At 39.6% G+C, this 21,373-nt stretch overlaps 1 protein-coding gene across 1 annotated transcript; it reads left to right on the top strand.

Moving 5' to 3' along the window:
• Positions 1 to 196: 196 nt before the first annotated feature.
• LOC132115758 (putative ferric-chelate reductase 1) lies at positions 197 to 16,792 on the top strand. The gene is made up of 15 exons (XM_059524167.1): positions 197 to 527; positions 10,656 to 10,792; positions 10,959 to 11,056; positions 11,804 to 11,888; positions 12,009 to 12,200; positions 12,479 to 12,580; positions 12,657 to 12,804; positions 13,163 to 13,276; positions 13,369 to 13,484; positions 14,226 to 14,312; positions 14,391 to 14,482; positions 14,566 to 14,624; positions 14,709 to 14,849; positions 14,963 to 14,988; positions 16,646 to 16,792. Exons 1-15 carry the CDS (start codon positions 350 to 352, stop codon positions 16,733 to 16,735), a joined length of 1,665 nt encoding a protein of 554 aa, XP_059380150.1. The 5' UTR covers positions 197 to 349; the 3' UTR covers positions 16,736 to 16,792.
• Positions 16,793 to 21,373: the final 4,581 nt, after the last annotated feature.

The raw sequence follows: 21,373 nt of genomic DNA, 5'->3' as shown, positions 1-21,373 counted from the left end.
TATATATATTTTTTTTTTTTTTTTTGCCAGGCCTGCTTTTTATTATTATTAAAAGTGTCTGAAAGCAAGCCTATGTTATTTATTGTTTCTGGATAAAAAAGGAAGAAAAAAAGAAAGACATTAATGATCTATCTTACCTATCAGTTACCTGTTCAGGGAAACCCCGCCCATGATGACAATACGGTATTTACAGTGAAGCAGTAACGTTACCTGGATTCTTGAGTGCGCGCACACGGATAGTTTCAACCACAAAAGTAGCGGGAGCATCCACCGAATTATCCTAAAGATTTTATTTCTTATCTCGCTCTTCATTGATTTTGCTTGTCCTGATTATTGTAAATATCCACAGATGTTTCTGTATGTTCTCCTGTGCTGTGTTGGGGTCGTGCACTGTTATGGTAATGGACGTGTCAGCTCAGTTTGTGGATCTATGATGCCTAACCACGGGTCTAACGCTCAGACCAGCACTGCTCCGTTCACCGTCACTGCTGACAAAATTACCTTTAAAGAGGGAGATCAAATCACAGGTGAGGCTGATACTGCAGTTACTTTTGCTTTGAAAACAGCTTTCTTGGATGTTAAGGGAATACAAATTCGTAATACCTCATGAAATTGCAGCTCTATAGGTTACCCGAAATTACTCGAACAATTGTACAAGAAACTCCCCCCAGACCTGTTGCTTTCTTCGTTTCCACCGCGGTCAAAAGTACCCATAAGATTAGGCAAATAGTCTGGTGACATAGGTCTACCTATACGCAATGTCGGACTTGCATCCTCTGTAGATCGGACTTGTTTTTATTTATTCCGCAAACAGAAGCGTAGCCTACTTGATCACATCAGTCAGCTCTATGGAATGATATTGCGGACTTTATTCAAAAGGCATTGCAAATTGTATTTGCAATTGCGTTTTCAATTTGTGGACGCATAAAATGTGACATAATCCAAACGCAAATGCAAATCGCGCATTACCGTTTTCATTTTCGATTAAGTGAACGCACAGTGTCTGCCAAATTTAAAATGGAAATGCAAAGTCCGTTTGCAATTGTGTTTCCCATATCTTACATGAGCCTGTCATATTTAAATAGCAATATTAATTACCACATTTGCCTTTTCACTCTCTCTGCACTGTGCATGTAAACTGCCAAAACTCAAATGGAATCGCAATACCTTTTGCATTTGAATTTCCAACGTCTACACGGAAACCTGTCAATCAAGTGACAGGGGTGGGGCCATTTTATTGGGCGTGTTTGCATTGGGAAGTGACGATCGTACTAAAATGTACCATGTTTTTACTAGGGTAAATATGAGTTAACGATAGTGTTTATAATTAAGCCACAGTAGCCACAAATGTACAGTTGTCTGAGACGTTATGAAATGTTCTTTAACATCATGAACCATAAAATGTAGTCAGTGTTCTGCTATTGTTTATTTTCATAATAGGTAAACACAGGCCACAAGTTAACACGGTCACATTTCCTTGGTTCAGCAGCTGCACGATGTACAGCCGAGAGTCCTGTCTTGAATCTAGAGATCTGGTGCTTATTTAGTGTAGCTTGGTAGCTCAGTGGTTAATGACTGTCATCTTTCACGACATACCGTCTTTTAGCGCGTGTTCGAAACCCGGGCCAACACAGACGTTCTTTTTTTTTGTTGTTTATCCTACTAACTTCAGCCGCCAAACGGGCGATCATACAGTGAGGAAAATTGCAGTAGTCAAGGCAAGCTGACATGTTATCAAGTACGCTGCTGTTTGCAGAATTACCGGACCTGCGTCCTCGCAGACGTAACACTCCCGAGTCGAATGCACAAAGTTTGAACTACTGAGGATGCAAGTCCGAAATCAGCGGCTGAAGTTAGTAGGATAAACAAAAAAATAAAGAACGTCTGTGTCGGCCGGGTTTCGAACACGCGCTAATAGACGGTATGTCGTGAGAGATGACAGTCACTAACCACTGAGCTACCAAGCTACACTGAATAAGCACCAGATCTCTAGATTCAAGACAGGACTCTTGGCTGTACATCGTGCAGCTGCTGAACCAAGGAAATGTGACCGTGTTAACTTGTGGCCTGTGTTTACCTATTATGAAAATAAACAATAGCAGAACAATGACTACATTTTATGGTTCATGATGTTAAAGAACATTTCATAACGTCTCAGACAACTGTACATTTGTGGCTACTGTGACTTAATTATAAACACTATCGTTAACTCATATTTACCCTAGTAAAAACATGGTACATTTTAGTACGATTGTCACTTCCCAATGCAAACACGCCCAATAAAATGGCCCCACCCCTGTCACTTGATTGACAGATTTCCGTGTAGACGTTGGAAATTCAAATGCAAAAGGTATTGCGATTCCATTTGAGTTTTGGCAGTTTACATGCACAGTGCAGAGAGAGTGAAAAGGCAAATGTGGTAATTAATATTGCTATTTAAATATGACAGGCTCATAGCTTGTAAGATATGGGAAACACAATTGCAAACGGACTTTGCATTTCCATTTTAAATTTGGCAGACACTGTGCGTTCACTTAATCGAAAATGAAAACGGTAATGCGCGATTTGCATTTGCGTTTGGATTATGTCACATTTTATGCGTCCACAAATTGAAAACGCAATTGCAAATACAATTTGCAATGCCTTTTGAATAAAGTCCTCACTATCATTCCATACAGCTCGCCTTGGCTGCTGCAATTTTCCTCACTTTATATTTACAACAAGACGAAATATGATATTAAACACCACTGCCTCCTTTCGTTTTCATTTAAACATATTAATAGCCGCGTAAATGTAGTTCGGGGAAATGTGTAGGCCTGTATAGCTTACATTAGGCTAGAATGAAGCGAAATATAATATCATACAGTATTTGACTGTTTTTAATTTCATTTTAACATATTAATTGATTAAATGAATAAAGACCAAAGATTACCTGTTAGATTTACCTAAAACAAATTATATTTTATGTTTAACCACTGAAGAGACATCAGAGCCAGCGGCAAATGCCAGAAGGACTAGCCGAATCGAAACTGCTCTCGTCGGTTAACATCATCACTGAACTCCCGCTGATCGTCTCCGAAATCGGCGAAACACATTTTAAATAGGCGCCGTCTTTATAAATAAACCGCGTATTTGAGTTTTAAACAACTACATTCTCACCTGAAAATGAAATACTTTTAAAAAACTACATTTCATGACACGATAACGGTAATATTTTGAAAATTATCGGAATAAATGATGTTGTGTCATGACGTCATGAAAGTGAAGCCGCCGCGCCGCCATATTGGTAAGTATGAAATATGAAATAACATATCAAACATATCATGAATATGAAAAACATCAGACAGACATGACCTCAACATATAAAACAAACAACAAAATTCTCATTCTGAAATCTGAATTTATTCAGAGAAATAAATGAATAACGTTATATACAGCACGAATTTAAAAACAAAGCTTTATTTCTAAGATAGTATGTTAAGCTTTTAATTTCATTATATAGCAATATTAACAACATAATTGTATTATTCATTGTAATATATTCAAATCCATTTCCGATACTAATACGTTCATGTTTAATAATTCCTGAAAAATTATGTTCATAAAGAAATAGGCTGTATTTTGTGTTGGATCAGTTAACTTACCTGTGTCGTCAGTGCGCAGCAGACACACCCACCTAAACGGTTTAAATATATCGCTTATCCTGCCCCAAAAGACCGTAAACACTGCAGATAACATCTGAAGTAAAGATGAATTTACATACACATAACATAAAACCGAATCCCATTTGACTGATTTGCTTCAAATCGAGTTGTTTTAAGACAGCGGTTTGAATGTAACATCTCGGTTACGTATGTAACCTTGGTTCCCTGAATAGGGAACGAGATGCTGCGGTGACGTCACCACGTATGGGAACACCTTCGGTGTGACGAATGTCTGAAGCCCTATACCATCCCGCCAATCCTATTGGCCAAATAGCACGTGGCACCGCCCCGCATGCGTAGGCATATATATACCTGGTGCCGCGCGCCATTTACCTCAGATTTCATGACGAAGAAGAGAAGAAAGCTATCAAGGTACGGCACGGCCAGAACCGCAGCATCTCGTTCCCTATTCAGGGAACCAAGGTTACATACGTAACCGAGATGTTCCCTTTCATAGGTCACTTCGATGCTGTGGTGACGTCACCACGTATGGGAACGCTATACCATCACGCCTGACGTACCTGATAGCTTGGATCCAAGGAAGCATCTGCTCAAGCGGAGAGAACCCGGGAGCCAGGAGCCATCCTCACATACAGACTGTAAGACCTGATAAAAGTGCTCGGTGAGGACCAGCCTGCCGCAGCTGTCCATCGGTTTCATCACCGTGGAGAGAATTCCGCGGAAAGGGGGCGGGCCTTTCCGAAACTGAATGGTGTATCCGTGACAAATTGTGCGTAACACCCATTGAGAAATGCCGGGCAAGCGTTCCCACGCGGCCCGAAACAATATTAGCGGTTTCAACATGTTCGTTTCCTGCAACGCTGTTGCACACATAGAAATGTCCGGGCACGAAAGACTCACGGTGTTCGTGCACAGGGGAAGTATATGCATAGCAGGCGTTGTATCTCGTTGTACGTAATCCTGAAACGTGTCCACGGCAGGGATTAGGCCAACAGATTGAGCATCGGGCTCTGCCGCTAGCGAAACAGCGGCGGCTGTATGAGCCGTCATGACGGGCCATTCGATGACGTCCCTTTGAAGCGTTCCTCGAGCTCTGAAAACTGGATCGTGCATAGTGTCTGAGGAAGCGATTGGTGTTACAGTTCGCTCCAATGCTGTTCGAGGTGCTGTTTGCGGCGAAACAGTCAGGGTTTGAGCGTGGGGACTGCAATGAGAGTGTTGGATGCGCGAAAGCGGTCCAACAGCGCTCTCTAGCGGAGGGCACAGTCCCTGGCAGGCAGCGAAAAAATCAGGAGCTGCTGTTAGGTGCCCGAGAACGAGAGGCATTAGCCGTCAAACTCAGGTTCAACCTTTTTCGCTGGCGTTGTTGAGCCGGTGGAACAACCCTAGGGCCCCAGTCCTTGCGAGGGGGCGCCATAGGTGAAGGCTCTTCCCGAGAGGGCACTCGCTGGCGGTGAGAGGAGGTTGAGCGAGAACGCGCGGGCGCCTGACGGCGTTCAACCTCTCTGGGTCTGCGGGGAATCAGCTGTGGGAAAGCGGCTGATTGCTGTTTCGCTGCTCTGAACTTCTCCACCACTGAAGTGACAGCCACTCCAAATAAACCGTCCTTAGACACAGGGGCATCCATGAGGAAAGATTTATCCTTTTCCTTTATATCGGTGAGATTAAGCCAGAGGTGGCGGTCAACCGTAATTAATCCAGCCATGGAACGGCCCACTGCTCGAGCAGTATGTTTGGTAGCACGAAGCGCCAAATCAGTTGCTCGCCGTAGTTCCTTGACCGCCTCAGGTGTAATGCCGTCCCCCTCGTCCAATCCTTTTAACAGCTCCGCTTGGTAGGCCTGAAGGACCGCCATAGAATGAAGCGAAGCAGCCGCTTGGCCAGCGGCCATATAGGATTTTCCCACTAAACTAGACGTGACTCGACACGCCTTCGAGGGGAGGAGGGGGCGGGACTTCCACGCCGCGGCCGAATTAGGCGCAAAATGTTCGGCGAGAGTCTCTTCCACCGGTGGTATCGCTGTATAGCCATGACTCGCCATGCCCGAAATGGTGGCGAAATCTGCGGCCGCAGCGTTCGTGATGCGCGCCGCGAACAGCTGTTTCCAGGACCTCGAAACCTCCTGGTGGAGGTCCGGGAAAAAGGGTAAAGGCCTCCGGGGCTGCACAGGTGTCCGACTAGTTAAGAAACGGTCGTCCAGCTTCGAAGAAGGTTGGGCCTCGGCCTTCTCAACCTCCCATTCCAGCCCCAATGTACCCACTGCACGGGAAACCACATCCAACAGCTCACTGTAGGAGGGGGAAACACGCCTTTCCTGTCCACTAGGAGGGAGAGGGCTCGTGTCGGCCGCGAAGTCCTCGGACCCCGAGGCCGCAGTGGAAAGAACGTCGTCATCATGGCGGTCACAACCGAAGGAGATGGCACTACATGCCCCCGGTGTGGGCCGTAAATCCTCACAGGAAAAGACGACAGGTTCAAACGTTTTCCTGTGTATTAGGGTAAGGGAGAGCAAGCGATGTGGAGAGTAATTTTCCATCGCTGAACTGTCCTCGAACTCCATGTCACACGTGTCACCCCAAGCTATCACCTCGTGCGGTGCCTCGGCAGTCGCAGAAGTGGTGTGGCGGGGGTTAGACACGGCGACATCGGAGAACACATCTACCCTAGAGCGAAGCACCCTGAGTCGCAGGCCATCGCAATGGGGGCATGAAGAAAGGCCGCTTTATATGCCTACGCATGCGGGGCGGTGCCACGCGTTATTTGGCCAATAGGATTGGCGGGATGGTATAGGGCTTCAGACATTCGTCACACCGAAGGTGTTCCCATATGTGGTGACGTCACCGCAGTATCGAAGTGACCTATGAAAGGGAACTCAATGGTTCTCTCTGCTGGTACTGGTAGGGATTAGTAAAATGGCGGATCGAACACTTCCGGTGGCTTCACTGTCTGTTGCTGCGTGAAATCAACCAATCAGCATGTTGGTCCCGCCCCCGAAATTTCCGGACCTTTAAAGTCGTGTAACTTGTTTGCCAGGTGCAATGAACTGTCTATGTTTGAAAAGTAATACCTTGCCAGCAGTTTGTAGCCTCTACATCACTGTATAAAGTATTAGAACTAGCCTATTATGCAGCTTACTATAATAAATTGTACAGTATACAGCCTGCATTTAAAGCTACTGTATTACTGTATTAGCTACTGCATGAATAAACAGAATGCAGAGTTTTTCTCAGATGAAGGGTCAGTTAATCATTCACTGTCAACAGTCACTCCAAAAATATCTGACCACTGAATTATCTGACTGATTAATCAGAATTAAGTATTTCAGAGACAATCAATCAGACCTTAATAATAAATTGTAGCCATTACATTTTTTTGTACACTATACTATGTACATGTATACTAACTTTTAAATATGAGTTGCTATTATGATATAAGGCGGAGCATGTGTAAGGCTTGGGAAGGCAAATGCCAGTAAATTAAATCTATTATGTCTCTTCGTTTAACAAAGTGAAAATAAACAGACAGTGTCGATTGTGGCATCAAATTAGATCTGCTCATGTTGCACCGTATTTCATTTTAGCCATTTTTAAAATGCTGCACATTTTAACCAATCACACACATTTTTTTTTTACTCGAAATTAATCAAAGTTAGTGATAATCTCACTTTCTATAAGCCTCATTTATTCGCTGTTTGAATAACCTGGAAAGGAAATGTTATAAAGCCTAATTATCAATTTCTGATGTTTTATTTCATATTTTATTAGCCTACACAGAGATGTATAGTAACGAAGTAGAACTACTTCACTACTGTACTTAAGTACTAAAAGGCGGTATCTGTACTTTATTAGAGTATTATTTTTTTCTCCTACTTTCACTTTTACTTCAGTACATATTTTCGATGAGTTTAATACTTTTACTCCGATATTTTTTTTATGTGCTGCATCGTTACTCGTTACAATTATAAAAATGTTACGAATCATTCCATTACAAACCCACATTACCACTGCCAGAACTGTAGATGGCAGGTTTGTTGGCACATCACTGAGCGAATCAAGCGATTGAGAAGACTGCGCGTGCTGACTGAACTGCTGTGAAAAGAGAGAGATGAACACCGAGCCGAGCCAGATAATGACTCGTTCAAGAGTCAAGAACCGGTTGCATTGGTTTTCGGATCACCAGTAGTTGTTTCTGACAGTTCGATTCAATAAACCAGTTGAAGAAAACAGTTCACCGGTTCTTTTGCGCTCGACGTAATGGCGTCATTGGCGTTGACTGCAAGCCTTCGGTTTACCTGGGCTCATAACATTAGCACAGAATCAGTTCAGAATCAATCACCAAAAGAGTCAGTTCGGTTCATGCGCTATGTGTGTCGGTTTGCTTTCACGCTGAATCACACATGCGCAGTATCATCAGCTCATCGGTTCTCGAATCGGACACGTCTGACAGAAACGGTTCTTGACCACTGATCTATAATATAAGTTATATATATAGATCAGTGTTCCTGACTCGTGAACGAGTCAGTCTGTTGTTCGTTATCTGGCTCGGCTCGGTGTTCATCTTCAGTTCTATCTTCACATCAGTTCAGTCAGTGTACTGTCAGCCACAATAAAAAAGTTAACGGCTTAATTAATTTGTGGATTAATGCGTATTGGAGACGCGAACCGTTTAAAACGATTCAGTTCGATTTGGTGAACTGTTTCAAAAAGATCCGGTTACATCGAATGATTCGTTTTTGGACCAAAATGTATTTTCGATGCTTCAAAAAATTCTAACTGACCCTCTGATGTCACATGGACTACTTTGATGATGTTTTTCTTACCTTTCTGGACATGGACAGTAGACCGTACACACAGCTTCAATGGAGGGACTGAGAGCTCTCGGACTAAATCTAAAATATCTTAAACTGTGTTCTGAAGATAAACGGAGGTCTTACAGGTTTGAAACAACATGAGGGTAAGTTATTAATGACATAATTTTGCAAATTGGGCGAACTAACCCTTTAATTTATTTATTTTTTGTTTACAAAAAGTTACAGTCAAAGGAATTTGGAATGTCCTTTAGGTTAATCAATTGAAATAGTAAAAACAATATGTTCAAACTTTTGAGTACTTTCTTTAATAACTACATAACACAATACAGTGTTTCATCATATATATCATATATTTTTAGTGACAAGTACACATTTCCATTGCCAACACTTTGTGTCAGATACCTTAAAGGGATAGTTCACCCAAAAATGAAAATTCTATCATCGTTTACTCACCCTCAAGTTGTTCCAGAGTTTCTTTGTTCTGTTGAACACAAAGGAAGATATTTGGAAGAATGAAAGAATCAAACAGATCTAGGTCCCCATTGACTTCCACAGTAGGAAAAAATATATACTATGGTAGTCAATAGGGACCGACATCTGTTTGGTTACAAACATTCTTCCAAATATCTTCCTTTGTGTTCAGCAGAACAAAGAAACTCATACAGGTTTGTAACAACTTTAGGGTGAATAAACGATGATAGAATTTTCATTTTTGGGTGAACTATCCCTTTTAAGACATTGCTATTGCTACATTGCTATGCCATTGCTACACTTTCTATGCTATGACTGCTCCACAGACTTCTCCTGGAGATGCACACACACACACACACACACACACACACACACACACACACACACTCAAACTCACAAACTTACTGACACACTCAAACACAGGCTCACACACTCAAACATTCAAAAAGACTCACACACACACTCAGGCACACACAGGCTCACACCAAACTGGACCTGGAGGTGGACACACACAGACTCTGACACACACACACACACAAACCTGGAGATTGAGGTGGACAAAAACCAACACACACCAACCTGAACCTGGAGATAATAACAATATAATGTCTAGTCTGGTGGCTGTGATATATATAAATCTACCTACCAACGTCCGTTGCCATGATTTTTGGAATGACTGATCGCGAGAGGAAAAAAATGACGTTTTAGTCGCATAACATCAGTTAATGGAAACACCGTCATTTCGCAATAGTTGTTTATCGATATTTAGAAAAAAAAAACACAAAAGTTTTGCGCGTATTCTGTAATGGAAACGCGACAGCGCTTAACATAGACTAACTTCTCAGAGTTATGTTGAGCAACAGTGTTCATTACTAACCATTCAACTCCGGATTGATTCTGGAATCTTCGCTGGGGGAATAAGCATTAAGCACCGGCAACAATCCGTCCTCTAACTAACACATGCTCATGTTTTGATTCAGATCGTGTTCGAAGAGGAGGGGCTAGTCGTGTGTGCCTCCGTTGTCAGTTTTTGAGAGGGAGGGAGCAAGCAGGGTGCAGCTCTACAATAAAATACAATTGTACCCATATTAAATAGTTTCAAAATCTGAATCAATACGTGGCGGTCAGCGTTGATATTGTGGCGGGCCGCCACAAATTAATGAATGTATGGGAAACCCTGTAATACTTGTACTTTTACTTTCAGTACTTGAGTAGTAAATTTTCAAATAGACTACTTGCAATACTTAAGTACAAAAAATGTTGAATACTTTAGTACTTCTACTTAAGTGTGGTGCTTAAAGAGCACTTCAACTTCTACTCAAGTCATTTTTTTGATAGAGCACTTGTACTTTTACTCAAGTCTGGATCTCTAGTACTTTATACATCTCTGAGCCTACATGACACCCATGTCTGGTTGTTGCCTAAAAAGGCGGGTTTATGATGTGTAATACATTTGGCATTCTCCATGTATAACTGCAGTAGGCCTACTTTTAAAATATGGTTTAGTATAAGTATATATAATTATACTATACTATGCTACACAAAACTATACTATATGAATTTATAAGTTTTAGTCAGGTTATGTTGAGTCACTATTGACAATAATTGGTCAAATGTTGTTTACAGCTGGTCATATGACAACGGTTCAAGTTAGATCAGGGTCTGTCTTTATGTAAGGAAGTTCCTCTAAACTGTTTCTTCTTTCTCAGTGGTACTAAACAGCCAATCAGGAAAACAATTTAAAGGGTTTATGTTACAAGCACGTCAAGTCGGATCAACTACTTCCATCGGCACTTTTAATGTGGTAGACAATATTGCGCAGCTCCTCTCCTGCGATGGAGCGGCTGTGAGTTTATCTACATTATTTTCATAGTGTTTATAAAATTGTATATATATATTCTTTCTTATCCATTTTACTAATAAGATCATTTGTTATTGAAATGGTATTGAAATAACATTGCCCGATTATCAGGAATTGCCCCATTTTTATATGATATTATTATTTTATTCAGAATAGAGCAGTCTCTCATACATCAGACAGTTCAAAAAGTACAGTTCAAGCTAAATGGACCGCGCCTACATCTGGACAGATCGGCAATATAGAATTCAGGTATCATTTTTAATGTGTCTTAAAGGGTTAGTTCACCCAAAAATGAAAATTATGTCATTAATGACTCACCCTAATGTCGTTCCAAGATTTAGTCCGAGAGCTTTCTGTCCCTCCATTGAAAATGTATGTACGGTATACTGTCAATGTCCAGAAAGGTAATAAAAACATAATCAAAGTAGTCCATGTGACATCAGAGGGTCAGTTAGAATTTGTTAAGCATCGAAAATACATTTTGGTCTAAAAATAGCAAAAACTACGACTTTATTCAGCATTGTCTTCTCTTCCGGGTCTGTTGTGAGTGCGTTCACGACGCTGCTGATGTGTTTTTTGGTGCGCCCAATAACAAAGATAACACGTCAGCAGCATCACTGCAGTGTTGTGAACGCACTCACAACAGACCCAGAAGAGAAGACAATGCTGAATAAAGTCGTAATTTTTGTTATTTTTGGATCAAAATGTATTTTCGATGCTTCAACAAATTCTAACTGACCCTCTGATGTCACATAGACTACTTTGATTATGTTTTTATTACCTTTCTGGACATGGACAGTATACCGTACATACATTTTCAATGGAGGGACAGAAAGCTCTTAGGGGTTTGGAATGACACAAGGGTGAGTCATTAATGACATGATTTTTTTTTTTGGGTGAACTAAGTTCATCATTTGTATGGTTCTTATACTTATTTTTCATTTTTATTTATATTTCTTGTTGTAATTTGTAATGGAACATTTGGGTTTGTTTTAGAGCAACATTTGTGGAAACGGCTAATACTTTTTGGGTTGGTGTCACGAGTCCTACCGTGGCATATACAGGAACAGTAACTCCGGTTGTAAGTCTAGCTTTTACTTGAAACCTAATCAAACATGAAAACCAGGTCAATTAATTATCTATTTGCATTGCACGTTTTTTTATTGGATATTTTAAGCAGAAATTGCTCTGTTCATTTCAGGTTCCATCAAATCCTGATTGTGGGAATACCAAAGTCTGCTACAGTCAGCCCAGCAACTGTGACCCAACTGCCAACGCAGGCTGCTACTTCATGGCAGTTCAGAGATCATCTGACCAATCAGAAATGAGGATTGAAATGTTTGGGCAAGCTGATGGATACATTGCCATTGGGTTTTCAGATGACCAGGCAATGGTGAGATATCAGCAGGCCTTTTCTGCTTTATTTGTCTTAAAATGTTGAATACACAAGCCTATGTAAAATGGGCGATGTGTAGATCTTTGAGAGTGATGGTGTTCCACAGACTAGCAGTTATGGGCCAATATGCTGTAAACATCCAAGTGGGTGTTGAACATAATGCATTCTTCCTGAAACATTAGAATTAAATCTGCTGCACTGAGTCGAGTCTTATCTAGAGATATCTTTTTTATCTTATCTTTTTTTTTTGTGTGTGTGTGTGTGGAAATTTTTAGGGCAATGACGACATCTACATCTGTGGTAAGGATAGCAGCGGCAAGCTCCAAGTGCAACATGCTATTTCCACAGGAAAAACAGCTCCAACTATTCTCTCACTGGTATATTCCTCTATTATGCCACCCTTCTGTTTCGTGATAAGATATCGTCACTCATATTTATTCTACATGTTTACAGGGGAATGTGACTGATATCAAGACAACGCTTATGAATGGAAATACTATCAATTGTTCTTTTACTTCCCGTAACGCGATTAGCACGAGTGTTAGAGCATTGTCCACTAGCGAGTACTACCTCATGATTGCTTCCGGATCCTCCAGTCAAGGTCTGTGGTTCTATGTTATATAAAAAAATGTCAAGTGTAATGAAGTGTTATTGTAGTAAAATTTCCTATTGATAATATATGTGACCCTGGACCACGAAACAGATATATACATCATGAATGTATGCATCACTGAATAAATAAGCTTTCCAATGATGTATGGTTTGTTAGGATAGGACAGTTATTGGCCAAGATACAACTATTTGAGAAAATCGCCTTTAAAGTTGTCCAAATACTAATAAAAGTATTGGCTTCAGAAGACTTGTAAAGTCATGCAAAGAAAGCTTGACTCTCCCTAGTCACTCTGTCCTTTCAGAATCTTCATTTAGGTTGTCTAACTGACGATTATCTTCATTTTTAGGTAACATCCTGATCCACGCAAATAAATATGTCAGTAGCACAAAGGCTAATTTACAGGATCCAAGCCAGGTCGTTACAAGTGCTGAAGGATTCCCAGCGATCGTTAAAGCACACGGTGAGTACATCATCACAGACGGGATCCACTTAATCCACATTAGAGCATCACATTAGTACTGTTATGGTCCTGAAGATACTGATCTTCTTCAGGTTGCCTGATGTTAATCTCCTGGATGACCACGGGCAGTATTGGGATGCTCATAGCACGCTATTTAAAGGGGGTTGCCAAGGAACACGGTTGCTTCGGTAAAGATTTCTGGTTTATGGTAAGTGATGATAATTGACGTTGCACACTTCGCAAATTAAGACATCTGATCCGTTCATGTAGATACTGTAGTCAGGTTTAGTAACCATAGTTCAGATTGCATGCAGATTTAAGAATATGCATTTGGCAAATGTTTTAGTTGCATGCAAAGTATGCTTTTTATTTTATTTGTTTTTTTATTTTTTCATAAAATCATGAATTTAAAAATCAGACATGAATTTTCCTGGATCAGGTTTGTAAAAACGCGGATTCTGGATTATTATTATTATCGCTGTTTAGACTATAAACAACCAAACAGATTTAAGATCTTTATGCAAAAATATCAAATCAGATTTAGATTAGCTGGCTAGCATGCTGTCTAAACAAGGCCTTGTTCTGCCCATGTGGGCCGCTTTATCAAGCTCATCAGCTTGTTTGTCATGTTGACATACTGTATCTGTTTCGTCAGCATGACAGTGGGAAAATTTATTTGATAAAAGCTTTGCAGTACCGTAATAAGTTGTAGGGAAATGAGTATGTGCAGTTAGTGTGAGAAAGATAAGAAGCTAGTTCTGTTGTATGAACATCACTTGTCATTAACTACCTTTATTGCATTATATAACATAACTGTTCTATAAATACTAAGATAATATAGAGTAGTTAAAACGTCAGCACAATATCAGTTTTAAAAATGAAGACATACAGTAAGTGTAACCTGCTAAATGTTTAAAAAACTAAATGTAGTTTATTTCTTGTTTGAAAGGCCCATGTGTCTCTGATGGTCCTGTCAGTCATCGCCACAGCCATCGCATTCATACTGGTGTTTTCTTATGCCCAGGATTGGAGTGGGGTAAGCTAAAGTATAAAGGGTTTTAAATTGAAATACTATTTATTTCAGATGTGTAAAGTGGAATGTCTGTGTCTGTAGGGGGCTCATCCGGTCCTGGGTTGTTTGGTGATGATCCTCAGTCTTATTCAGCCTATAGTTGCTGCTTTCCGCTGTGAGCCGAATCATGAACAGTGAGAGAAACTTCTCTTAACCAAACAATAAATGGAAAAAGGAAGTGGAAGCATTAATGTTAATATGGTGGTTTTCTTTGCAGGAGGTTTGTTTTTAACTGGGCCCATTCTTTCATTGCTTTAGCTGTCAAAGGCCTTGCAGGTATAACAACAACTTTATTATCTTCATCAACAACATCCATTTCCTCAGAAGTCTAACAATATCCCTTTTAATTCTGTGACACAGTTGCTGCGATTTTCACTGGTCTGGCACTGTTTGAAGAAAATGAGGAGGATCAATGGATGTTAAAAGTTATGGGGGGTTTTGTTGCCTGGGAGGCCCTGATATACATTCTTCAAGATCTGAACTTGCGTGGCAGGAAAAATGGTATAAAGTCATTTTGAAAAATTCAGATTTTGGAAAATATTATTTGGAAAATGTATTATTTAAACAATAGAATGCATAAACGGTGTATTTTACGCTTGTCTTTTTTATTTTAGATTCTAAGATTTGCAGTTTTGGATCGGTAAGTCCAACATGAAGTCAAATAAGCTTCATATACAGGTCCTTCTCAAAAAATTTGCATATTGTGATAAAGTTCATTATTTTCCATAATGTAATGATAAAAATTAAACTTTCATATATTTTAGATTCATTGCACACCAACTGAAATATTTCAGGTCTTTTATTGTTTTAATACTGATGATTTTGGCATACAGCTCATGAAAACCCAAAATTCCTATCTCAAAAAATTAGCATATCATGAAAAGGTTCTCTAAACGAGCTATTAACCTAATCATCTGAATCAACTAATTAACTCTAAACACCTGCAAAAGATTCCTGAGGCTTTTAAAAACTCCCAGCCTGGTTCATTACTCAAAAGCGCAATCATGGGTAAGACTGCTGACCAGAAGGCCATCATTGACACCCTCAAGCGAGAGGCTAAGACACAGAAAGAAATTTCTGAACGAACAGGCTGTTCCCAGAGTGCTGTATCAAGGCACCTCAGTGGGAAGTCTGTGGGAAAGAAAAAGTGTGGCAAAAAACACTGCACAACGAGAAGAGGTGACCGGACCCTGAGGAAGATTGTGGAGAAGGACCGATTCCAGACCTTGGGGGACCTGCGGAAGCAGTGGACTGAGTCTGGAGTAGAAACATCCAGAGCCACCGTGCACAGGCGTGTGCAGGAAATGGGCTACAGGTGCCGCATTCCCCAGGTCAAGCCAATTTTGAACCAGAAACAGCGGCAGAAGCGCCTGACCTGGGCTACAGAGAAGCAGCACTGGACTTTTGGACAAATTTTTCATGTCATTCGGAAATCAAGGTGCCAGAGTCTGGAGGAAGACTGTGGAGAAGGAAATGCCAAAATGCCTGAAGTCCAGTGTCAAGTACCCACAGTCAGTGATGGTCTGGGGTGCCATGTCAGCTGCTGGTGTTGGTCCACTGTGTTTTATCAAGGGCAGGGTCAATGCAGCTAGCTATCAGGAGATTTTGGAGCACTTCATGCTTCCATCTGCTGAAAAGCTTTATGGAGATGAAGATTTCATTTTTCAGCACGACCTGGCACCTGCTCACAGTGCCAAAACCACTGGTAAATGGTTTACTGACCATGGTATTACTGTACTCAATTGGCCTGCCAACTCTCCTGACCTGAACCCCATAGAGAATCTGTGGGATATTATGAAGAGAAAGTTGAGAGATGCAAGACCCAACACTCTGGATGAGCTTAAGGCCGCTATCGAAGCATCCTGGGCCTCCATAACACCTCAGCAGTGCCACAGGCTGATTGCCTCCATGCCACGCCGCATTGAAGCAGTCATTTCTGCAAAAGGATTCCCGACCAAGTATTAAATGCATAACTTTTTTTGTATTAAAAACACTTTTCTTTTATTGGTCGGATGAAATATGCAAATTTTTGAGACAGGCATTTTGGGTTTTCATGAGCTGTATGCCAAAATCATCAGTATTAAAACAATAAAAGACCTGAAATATTTCAGTTGGTGTGCAATGAATCTAAAATATATGAAAGTTTAATTTTTATCATTACATTATGGAAAATAATGAACTTTATCACAATATGCTATTTTTTTGAGAAGGACCTGTATCTCATTATATAGATAATTTGGATACACATATACAATATTTTCATGTTTTAAAAATACTATTTTCTTTGTTTTTGTTAGATGAGACCTGAAACAGTCCTGCTTCTCCTGTATTTATTGGGAAACCTGGCCTTCTTAATAGCACTTCTTGTTGGAATTGGAAGAACTTAAATAACCCACATTGTATGGCCTTCATCACTGGTTTTGAGGCCACTATTTGGCTCTTGTGCTGTATATAGGTATTTGTTATATTTTTCTTATTAACTTAGTGTTCAGTCCAGTAGAATCTCAACATGATTTTTTTGCTCGTTATTTTTAGTTAATATGGCATTCTTTCCAATTAGAGTTTCACCACTGTGCCTTTGAGCAAGGAACAGAACTGCAGTATACTATTAGGAGACTGATGTTGCAGTTACTATACAATATGTTATTCATGATGGAAAAACAATAGTGAAATTATCTCAGGATTTAATCAAAGAAGCCAGGAAATGAGTTATCCATATTTTATTTTAAAACATATCATGTTGATTAAAACATCTATGGAAAATATTTTTCTTATATATATATATATATATATATATATAATATAACATTTTTTTTTACTTCTATATATATTATTATTTTTATATGTGTGTATATATAGACATTTATATTGTGATTGTAACATAAATCAAAGTCAACAGCCCTCAGCCACTAGATGGCAGTGTAATAAAAGTTTTTTTTTTATCCATGTAATATTTGTATTGTACATTTTCAGACTATTCAAGGAACAAAATCTATTCTTCCACTGAAATGTATTCAAACATTTTATAGATTAATAAATAGACCATTTTGTTTACCTTTTGGATTATTAATTGCTGAATTGGATACCCTACAAGATGTAGCCTACAGACGAATGGTAGTTAAACTGAATGGCTAAACTAGTTAAATATGGACTAATACATTGGTATCAAGTATGATGGTATACAGAAAAAAGTTTTACTAGCTTTGATGAAATATTACAAAATCATTAATTTATTTTACTAAAACATGCACAGATGAATTGTCTGTGTTAAGACCAGAAATGTGTTAACCAGTAAACCCATTCAATTTTCAACAGTATTTGCCTTCACATTAGACAAAGAAGGGAAATCGAACTCCTAGTATATGGTTTAATGTCCACAAATGCAGCCTTGAACACTCCTCATTCAGGACCTCACTGAAACACTCTGGTGTTGATTTCACAGCTTGTGTGAAGTCAGTTGGTTGGCTTTCATCTTTTACAGTGGTGTGGCTCGTGGTTCTTGCTGTTTCAGCACAGGCCTCCTGGTGTTTGGCTGGTAAATGTGGAGGGCAGTCGTGGCAGAACAGAGGAAACAGACAGGAAAAAAGCACAATACCAGGACTCTGCTGTGTGCCCCGATTCGGGGGCCGTCCTTTCAACTGGCTTTGTATCAGAGGAGTCACAACTATAATATATCGGACTGTTCACCTTCTCTGTGTTTCAAAATGGCCATTTTATGTTAGTTTCGTCTAAAAATCAAAAAGTTCTATTTTTGGCTCTAGTATATTAATACAATACAATAATATTAATACACAATATAATTTTGTTAGTCGAAGGTTGGATACAGTTATTCACTCCAGTGTTATTTTAGTAATGTTAATATACTATCATATATATATATATATATATATATATATATATATATATGTGTGTGTGTGTATGTGTGTGTCTAGATTATTTGACCTCTACGTAGTGGTATTATATATATATATATATATATACAGTACAGACCAAAAGTTTGGACACACCTTCTCATTCAAGGAGTTTTCTTTATTTTCATGACTATGGAAATTGTAGAGTCACACTGAAGGCATCAAAACTATGAATTAACACATGTGGAATTATATATGGAATTATATACATAACAAAAAAGTGTGAAACAACTGAAAATATGTCGTATTCTAGGTTCTTCAAAGTAGCCACCTTTTGCTTTGATTACTGCTTTGCACACTCTTGGCATTCTCTTGATGAGCTTTAAGATGTAGTCACCTGAAACGGTCTTCCAACAGTCTTGAAGGAGTTCCCCGAGAGATGCTTAGCACTTGTTGGCCCTTTTGCCTTCTGTCTGCGGTCCAGCTCACCCCTAAACCATCTCGATTGGGTTCAGGTCCGGTGTCTGTGGAGGACAGGTCATCTGGCGCAGCACCCCATCACTCTCCTTCTTGGTCAAATAGCCCTTGATGCCTTCAGTGTGACTCTACAATTTTCATAGTCATGAAAATAAAGAAAACTCTTTGAATGAGAAGGTGTGTCCAAACTTTTGGTCTGTACTGTATGTATATATATATATATATATATATATATATATATATATATATATATATATATATATATATATATATATATATATATATATATATATATATATATATATATATATTCTCAGGTAACTCATGGGCCGAATTTATAACAGCAATGGTTACATACAAAAATATTTCATTTTTTGTTCAAAATTATTGCTAGGGACATTTTAGTGCTTGCTGGATATTGATAGGGACATGTCCCTATAGCATCTCTAAATTCTACGCCCTTGTTTGTAATGTACATAATCATTAAACGGTAGCAGGCAGCCAGGGGCGCTGGAACCACGGTGGATTTCAAAGAGCAGACTGGGCAGGAGCCAGACAAAGTGGGCGTTTGGAATATTTGGGAAATTGCACCCCAGCCTGAGGTAAAATTAACAACCCTGACACAGATAGAAAAACCAGAGTGAAACTTTGGCGCATAGAACAGGACGTCAAAATATCACATATTCTAAAAGTGATTTGTTTTTCTTTACGCAGAGGTTTGTGAGAGCTTCCCAATCCTCATTTTGACCCTGTGCTGCTTTGAACTCGACTTGATGCAGTGAGCTGCAGCGTAAATCATAGGAGACTCTGACTGATGTTTATTAGCATAAAGGGCCAGTGAACCGGAGATGCCCACAGCAGAACTGCCCCGGGGCCCCTGGACTTGAACAGAAACAGCTAGCTGGCTATGCCCGGAGCATTTCTGAAATGCTCACTACACAGAATGGCTTTCTGGATTCATTTCTCAAAGAAGGAGATGTTTGAAGTAGTTTAGGAAAATGACTTAGTCGTTTGCATTCGTCACAAATGCTGCTTGCTGAAAAACGTATTCGATTTATTTGATATTTAATCTATGTTTCCCAAAGAAAATCATACAGATTTGGATTGACAACACTGACAGAAATTTCATTTTGGGGGGGTATTATCATTTGAACTCTTTTTCATTAAATTACATGTGCTTTTAGTTAATTTAAAATCTTTTACTGAATCATTTACTGAAAACCATGCTCACACAGAACAACCTCGGTATGACTTTCTCTGTGTCTGTGGTTTCTGTGAGAGCCGTTCGTTCTGATGTAACGTCTGTAGCATTAGGTGTGTCTTCCCATTACTGCTGATATATAGACATAAGCTTTCTCTGAGGAATCACTCCCCTCTCAAAGACTTGGTTTCTTCTTTACTAAAAGACACAATAGTTCCTGATACCTTTTATGAAGTATACATACAGTTTGCTAGTCAATTTAGACTATAAAACAAGCCCAATAGTCCTAGCGAATTCTGTTTTGAAGGTCAGCTAGGAAGCATTTCTTTTGTTTTACACCAAACTGTAAATTATTACACGGCTGTTTTTCCCCCTAGCAACTATGTGCCAAGTGAGATGAATGTTGAAACTTCCTCTTGCACAAAATAAGTTTCTGTTCCTTTAACTTGATGCTATCTCTCCATATCCTCTCACTGAGATGAAGTTATTTAAATTTGCATCGCTAAACCGTACAAATAACAGCTCAGTCGAAACTAGAGCTGGCACTGACTTCAGAGGGATCATACGTGGGGTTAAGATAAAATGTGCGGTTTACAATGGTAAAAATACCTTAATTTCTCCTTGATTCATTTTAATAAATGCACACACGAAACAAGTTATCTGTTGATGAGACAAATCAATCTCTTGTCAACGGTTTCCTGATAGTTGCCGTTTTAAATACATTCACATAAAACAGTATTCAGCACTCAAGCCATTACTGTAGATGGAAAGGGAATTTGGCCAGATCTGCATTTGCTGAGGCTTAACGGGTACAATTAAGCTGTCTGCTGATTCACAGTTTTTTCCCAACTTGAGCAATAAGGTACAGCCAAAGGTTCTGTTCCTCCAAGACTCGCATCTGAAAAAGAGCGAGAAGATAGAGTGGACACCAGTGAAGTTCACTGAAGTTCGACAGCAACACTTAAAGGTCAAAAAAGAAATTGACCATAAAAAGTACGGTAGCAACATTTAGGTTTTATGAATTGAATTTAAAATTTACCCCAAAAAAGAAGTCATAAAATCTTTTTTGAACCTGTATTATACACTGACTCACACACACAAGGGGGGGGGGGGGGGGGGGGGTAATTAGAAAGCCCCAAGTAGAAGCAAAGCTCAGCAATTTCCATGAAAAACCCATGCCACTAAAATAATGCAATATAAATTAGTTTAACAACACAAGATGTAACATTAAACCTTATGCACACAATTGAAAAACTAAGAAGAAATGGCTATTTGAATGAAAAACTCACCATTAACCAATTAACATATTTTACTGTAGCATTTTTATAGTCTTTTACCATTAAAATGATGATTCGTTTTTTTATACTGTATGTCTAGAGTCACGTCTAGACTGAGAAAGTCATTCAGAGTTGTGTGAACTCTTTCCCCTCATTTATGTGTAGAACCCTCTGTTATGTAGGGCCCTTAATTTCGCCAGATGTTTTGCACATAAACAA

The sequence above is a fragment of the Carassius carassius genome, chromosome 35 (assembly GCF_963082965.1).
Source record: "Carassius carassius chromosome 35, fCarCar2.1, whole genome shotgun sequence".
NCBI lineage: Eukaryota > Metazoa > Chordata > Actinopteri > Cypriniformes > Cyprinidae > Carassius > Carassius carassius.
Note: the sequence above shows the minus strand (reverse complement) of the source record. Positions and strands in the feature narration are given on the sequence as shown.

Coding starts and splice junctions, on each gene's coding strand:
- LOC132115758 (XM_059524167.1), top strand. CDS start 350: ATGTTTCTGTATGTTCTCCTGTGCTGTGTTGGGGTCGTGCACTGTTAT. Junction 12,805..13,162: donor TTCCGGATCCTCCAGTCAAG/GTCTGTGGTTCT, acceptor CTTCATTTTTAG/GTAACATCCTGATCCACGCA. Junction 14,850..14,962: donor CTTGCGTGGCAGGAAAAATG/GTATAAAGTCAT, acceptor TTTTTATTTTAG/ATTCTAAGATTTGCAGTTTT.